The sequence below is a fragment of the Buceros rhinoceros genome, unplaced genomic scaffold, assembly GCF_000710305.1.
Source record: "Buceros rhinoceros silvestris isolate BGI_N320 unplaced genomic scaffold, ASM71030v1 scaffold29823, whole genome shotgun sequence".
In the NCBI taxonomy this organism is placed as follows: Eukaryota; Metazoa; Chordata; class Aves; order Bucerotiformes; family Bucerotidae; genus Buceros; species Buceros rhinoceros.
In genome coordinates this window covers 657-6,682 of record NW_010403467.1, presented here as the reverse complement: position 1 = coordinate 6,682, position 6,026 = coordinate 657, and the positions used below count along the sequence as shown (strand labels likewise).

Genomic DNA, 6,026 nt, shown 5'->3' with positions numbered 1-6,026 from the left:
GGGGGAGGGGAGGGAAGTAGCACACTCATGCCCTCACTAATCTTGCCAAGCAGTTTGGAGACTTAGAAATTTGCCTTACTGTGAACTTTAGTCCACTGCCTCTAGATAACAGTGCAAGTTTGCCTGTGGCTCATTAAGCTACTCCCTTCTCATATCTCAGGTTTTACAGTGCTAGGCTGCAAGGTGTGCGTTTCTTTTATACCTGTGGGTGCGGGCACCATTACCCCGGCACCACTCCCCCCTCGCCAGCCACTCCCGTGAGAGTTGCTGACTCCTGGCAAGTCCCCTGTCAAAGGGAAGCCTCTGAAATCCGCCTGTGCGCCGAGATCTGCTGCTGCGCTTCAGGCTGTGCCAACTCCGGGCAGCTCCTCTTGATGACTGACCCAATTCTCAGAGATCACTTTGTGATCACACGAAGTAGGATGCAGTGGTTACTAGCCAGGCTGTGTTACTCCTGAGAACTGGCTAATTTAATAAATCAAAAGTTGTCTTTCAGTCTGTGCCAGTGCTATGACAAACTTTTACTAGATCTTGGGGCTAAGAGCCATAAGCAGTGAGGCTGAAACAGGAAGTTGGCTGAGATACACCAGTCACGGGGACGTGTTCTTTCCTCTCTCTAACCTCTCTCCCGTTCCAGGAGAAAAAAATTAAAAGCAGAGATAAGAAGAAAGAAAAATTTGTGAGACCGCCTAAGTTTGGGAAGCTAAGACAAGTTTAATAACACTAGAAAAATATTATATACAGGAAAAAAAAAATGAGATACTAACAAACAGGTTTATATGGGATTGGAAAGTAGGTATACCAAGGGTTAAACCGGTTATGGACACCAAAGTGAAAGGAAAAAAGAAAACCAGTATCCCCGTGGTCGGTGGGTTGGCGGGAGCAGAGCAAAGGCGGTCAGGGCAGCCGTAGCAAATGCATGCGTAAGCGCCGGGAACAACCACGGCTCCAGAGGCGCGCTGTCAGACAGCAGCGCAGGCCGTCCCGTCCCGGGTGGAGTCGGTGGGCAGATGCTGCAGCAGGCAGGTGGGGCTGCAGCCGGCAGTCAGCAGCGATATGGGCATCAGTAAGCCGAGAAAGCAAAAGCTCCGAGTCACCCTGGAAGTAAGCCAGCCCAGCGCGCAGCTCTTAAAGGAACTGCCAGATTTCACAACCAATGAGATGTGCAAATGTAAATGGGAGGAATATGTCACGATTGGTTGGTTTAAAACAAACCTGGTTTTGGTTTGGTTTTTTTTTTTAAATTGAACTGTTTTTTCTAACCCAGGACAGAAGAGAAGGTGGGATGTTATACGTAAGGAACAAGCAGCAGCATCATATATGCCAAGTGAATAGGTGCTAGCCCCGAGGTCTGCTTAACGGTTTGGTTTTGTCTGAAGGGAGGATGATCTTAGAACAAGACAGTTACCACGCAGGGGAATTTTATTTTCTGTGTTCTTTACCTCAGACTCTGGTACTACAAATGCTAGGTGGGAGCATCTGCTTCCAAGTACCAAAGCTGCATTAAACGTGAATGCTCAGGGCCTTCCTTTGTCAGTAGGAACAACTCATTACTGAAGCAGAAACTGCTGCTCTCTATCGGGGACCTGATCCTGCAGTCATGAAAGAAACAAGACCTCTGCTCAAAGGTTTCCTTTACGAGAAATTGCAGAATTGAGCCCCTGCTGTTTACATATTAACTATTCAAGGTGAGTGGGGGATCTAGCAAAACCAGTGGAGTCCACACACTTAGCCTAGTGCAGTGAGCTTACTTACTAGCTTAACTAAAGACTAAGCAGCCTTTGAAGAGAAGAGTTCTACTTGGAAGATTTTGTAATGTCTTTTAGCCAGTCACTAACAGAAACTGCCTAATGTGAGTGACTGAGAAGCACAAGTAATGGCCTTCAATTCTAAACTTATGTTACATTCTTTCTGCCATTAACTCCCGATACTGGTCAGCCACGTGTGTAAATCTTGCCCGTGGGCAGTGCTCTTCTAATTTTCTGAGTATCAAAAGTCTAATATAGGAGGCTGGTGTTTGGAACCTAAGACAGAATATCTTGAATGTCTCTATTTTAGTAATTAAAGCATTTTTAACTATATCCAAGATGCTGTGGTGCAGTTTTCTTTCCCAGATACTATTGTTGCCTTGCATCTCTTTTTTATGGAGCCCTTAAGACTAGCCAGTTCCACACAAAACATCATTATTTAAAGAAGCACCAAGAGAAGGGCAGAGAAAAGGGTGAAAGAGAGACAGACCAGAGCTTTAAAATACGGCTGCGGCCATGAGCTGTCTCCCTCTACTGAAAACTACTGCTCCTTTCTGAGTCCAGGCAGTGCTAAGAACTCAGGAGTGACATTATAGCTCTAGAAATCACATCAGAGAAAACTAATTAAACAGCGAAAGTAGTAGCTGGCAAAATTCAGCACTGTGTTTGACAAAAGACAGACAGCTGTTTTCACCTTGGTCTTCAATTCAAAATGCCCAAATGAAAAGCACAGCGTACAGAGAGTTCTGTGGCTGAAGACGGCATGGTACTACAGGAAGAGACCCTAAATCCTGAGGAGAGCAGACGAGGCAGAACTTTTGCGTAGATCAGTGAATGATGCAATGCACAGCTCAATCCCTCAGTTTTATTGTTAAATTAAAATAACACAATTCAAAGATTGATCACTCGCAGTCCTTATAGGGCAGTGCACTCACTGGCAAGCTGCTGTTCCAAACTGACAACAGATCACTTGCTGGCAAAAGCCATGATTTGCTCCTAAAAGAGAAGAAAATGGTAAGTAATTTGTACGCTGCTAAGAAGCATACATTCTAGAAAGCAGCTATAGTCTCTTTTCCTTTTATAGACAACAGTTTGTCAGCCTTTCTAGCCAAGTGTAGAGCACCTATCCCTGTATGCTAGAATATTAAAGAAGTTGGAGCATTCCTTTCCTTTCCAACCACAGAACAGAGGTGTTGCCAACAGGTTGTGCGCTCAGAAAAGAGGTCTTGATTTAGTTTTCTGTTTGAAACAAAAAAGAATTCTGGGCACTGAGGCAGCAGTATAGTCCTCTTTTTAGTGCACCTAATAAAGACACCTTGCCCGTGGCAGCTACTATGCCTTAGAAATTTACTGCTCTTCAACTCAGGTAGTGTCTTAACTGTGATCATAACACAAAGGAAATAGGCTACCTGTGTTTAACAGGAAGAGGGTTACTTGATGCTGCACATAGCGGGTCTGTGTTTAAGACTAAACCTCCTCACCACCGCCCTCCTCAGGTAACTTCCATTATAGAGACTTGCACTTCTGCCATGAGGGAACAATTTCACAAGGCAAACCATCACAGAAGCACAGTAATCATTTGAGCTGCACACATCTGTCAAGTCACCAAATGTCTTACTCTTAGTGAAGATGTGTCTTCGAAGGACTGGTTTTTCATATCACGTTTCTGGAATGCGGTTCAAGGTTCCACATTTTCATTGCACAGCAAAATAAAGTCGTCTGACTTCTAACCTCTTAACTACTGATAGACACTTAGATCCCTTATCTTCCCTTGTGTTGCAGGAGAAAACAGTTACTACTGAGCCATCAGTTATTTAGGAACTCCTCAGACTCATTCAGCACAAAAAACTTCAGTTTAAACAAGTAGCATTTTCCAATCAATCAAAAACGTTTCATTTAGAAGAAGAATATTCCCAACGTGTGTATGCTTCATGAATAGTTCTAGACTCTTCCTACAGCCCTCATTAAAATGAGATTCTTACTTTGACAGGAAGCAGGGCATTTGTTGCTTGCAATCCCCATGTCCTCAGCAACACCAAGGGAGCCACCCTCGTGGAGTAAAGCCTCTTCAGCACATCAGTAGCTGCTATCAAAGAGACATTGTGCCTCTGCCGTTCTGTCTCAAACTTCAAGAGATGTTTTAAGGAGCCTGGAAGCGATAATTGAACACTGCTATTATAACTGACTTGCCACAAACAATTGTCTATCTTGTCTAGGTAGCAGTCTCCACTGACAACTGAAAACACAGAAAGAGAACTGAGAAACGGTGCACTTAATAAAGGACTCCTTCCATCAGCTAGTGCTCTTTCTCTCTCACCACCTCCTTAACTACCAACCTGCAGATCCTTTGTTTTTTTTTAAAACAGCTTTCAGTTTTGTGGCATGGAAACTGCAACCAAGAATCTTTAACTGCTCCGCAGCCAATGGACATCAGAACAGTTTTGCCTCGAAGATGCTTGTGCCTTTCAAACGCAAGACAGCAGCATGCTTAACCTGCAGCCGAGGTAATGCTTGTCCTGATGTCAGCAGTGAAGGCCTATAATCTAATCATCTTACTGTCACTTCATTGTCTTGGATCCTTACCCAGATCTCTCCCACTGAAGGCTGCTGCACTGAGCTGATGGGCTAAACACGCAGTATCACCAAAGCCCAGGTTTACACCTTGTCCTGCAAGTGGGTGGACTCTGTGTGCTGCATCCCTGGAGCAAGAGAAGACAGAAATTTATATCCCTGCTTGAAGAAAGCCATAATGGCTGACAAACCCCAGAAGGATTTGTCCTTGCAATGAGCACTCCTCATCTCCTTGCAATGAACACCACCTTACAGCAGCATAAATACTTTATCCAGTACCTCCTTCCACGCCACGCTGAACTACCTGAATGCCTCTCCAGTTCTAAGAAGCAAAACAAAGGGGAGATAACAAAAAGCAGTTCTGAAAAGAAAAATTATAAAGACGTGACTAGCCAAAGTCCTTTCTCTTGTGTGGAACAGACCTTAAAATTTTTGTAAGCAACCCTGGCACAACAGGAGGCGTATCATTGGCACATGTCACAAACATAAGCAAAGAGACGTCATGAATATAAAGGAAAAGTGGGATATTACTGAATAGAAACAAAATCAGGTTCTTCTATGAGCAGACTTACCTGTAAAGGACAAAGCCAGACATATTGATAAGGGAGTCTTAAAGTTAGAGAAATGAAATTACGTTTGGGTATGAAATGGTTTGAAATGAAATGAAGTTAGGGTATGAGCACTCTCCCAAGCACAGAGTGGCTCACAGGCTGGAAAGATGGAAAGTATCTGAAGTGTAATATGGCATTGCAGGAATTACTGTAAGTTATCAGTGCACTGGAGCTGTGGTGGAGAAAAAAGTACATGCAACCTCAGAATGTAAAAGATGAGATATTTTCTTATTTCTATAGGCCACCGTACAAAAGCCTGTGACATCCCATCTGAAATAATTTGTAAGTTTTGTCACCTGTGTTCCAGAAAGCTGAGTTTAAAACTCAAACTGGTACACAGAATGGCTGCTACCATGTTTGGGAAAGTACAGGTCCAACATGAGATACTAGACTGATTTGCTGAACTACACAAACCAGAAAACGGTAATAATTATCTTGCAGTTTACATAGAAAGAACATGCAATGGACAAAGAGCTACTCATACATACGGACTTTGCTGGCCCAAGAACACACAGTATAAACTGGGGTGGATAAAGTCAACTGAAACTATAAATTATTTCTAACCACCTAATTTATCACCTGGGAGTTGCTATACTCTCACCACTTCTAACTGCACGCCACCCACTCATACAAGGGCTACGACTGAGGACCTTACCCAATAAGAGCCACGCGATGCCGGACGTACTCTGTTGCATGCCCCATCCCAAGCGGGAACATGGCTCGGCTCTCTGGATCTACTTTAGCAATGCTTGGGGGCAGCTGACGGACTGCAGTCCCTGAGGGCTTCAGGAGTGAAATAGCAGATCGAAACATGGTGCTAGCAGTATCAATGAAGTCAGAGTGGTTTATGTTGCTCCACTGAAAAAACAAACAAATCTTTAGCTGTTAATCCAGACTAGTCATACTAAAGTGTCCCAGTTTAGGTAAAAAAAACTCTTCCTGTTTGGATGGTTTGTTTAAAAATGACCAATTGTGATGTATTCCTCCCATTTACGTTTACGTATCTCGTTACTGTGAAAACTCTGACGAGCTCTCCCTGTTTCCTTTAAAAGCCACGTGGGTACCAGGCTTGCCCAGTCTTGCACTTTCAGCTAAG

The 6,026-nt window shown here is 43.8% G+C and overlaps 1 protein-coding gene across 1 annotated transcript; it reads right to left on the bottom strand.

Annotated features, from left to right (window-relative positions):
* Positions 1-2,583: 2,583 nt before the first annotated feature.
* LOC104490708 (ubiquinone biosynthesis monooxygenase COQ6-like) lies at positions 2,584-5,782 on the bottom strand. Its single transcript, XM_010133036.1, has 4 exons — positions 5,586-5,782; positions 4,332-4,447; positions 3,731-3,897; positions 2,584-2,744 (listed from the first exon to the last, which is right to left on the bottom strand). The coding sequence occupies exons 1-4, from the start codon at positions 5,741-5,743 to the stop codon at positions 2,715-2,717; spliced, it is 471 nt and encodes a 156-aa protein (XP_010131338.1). The 5' UTR covers positions 5,744-5,782; the 3' UTR covers positions 2,584-2,714.
* Positions 5,783-6,026: the final 244 nt, after the last annotated feature.

Excerpts from the sequence above, each read along its gene's own strand:
- LOC104490708 (XM_010133036.1), bottom strand. The coding sequence starts at position 5,743 with ATGTTTCGATCTGCTATTTCACTCCTGAAGCCCTCAGGGACTGCAGTC. Across the intron at positions 3,898-4,331 it reads CTTCAGTGGGAGAGATCTGG|GCTCCTTAAAACATCTCTTG; the intron begins GTAAGGATCCAA and ends TATCGCTTCCAG. Across the intron at positions 2,745-3,730 it reads ATGCCCTGCTTCCTGTCAAA|GAGCAAATCATGGCTTTTGC; the intron begins GTAAGAATCTCA and ends CTTCTCTTTTAG.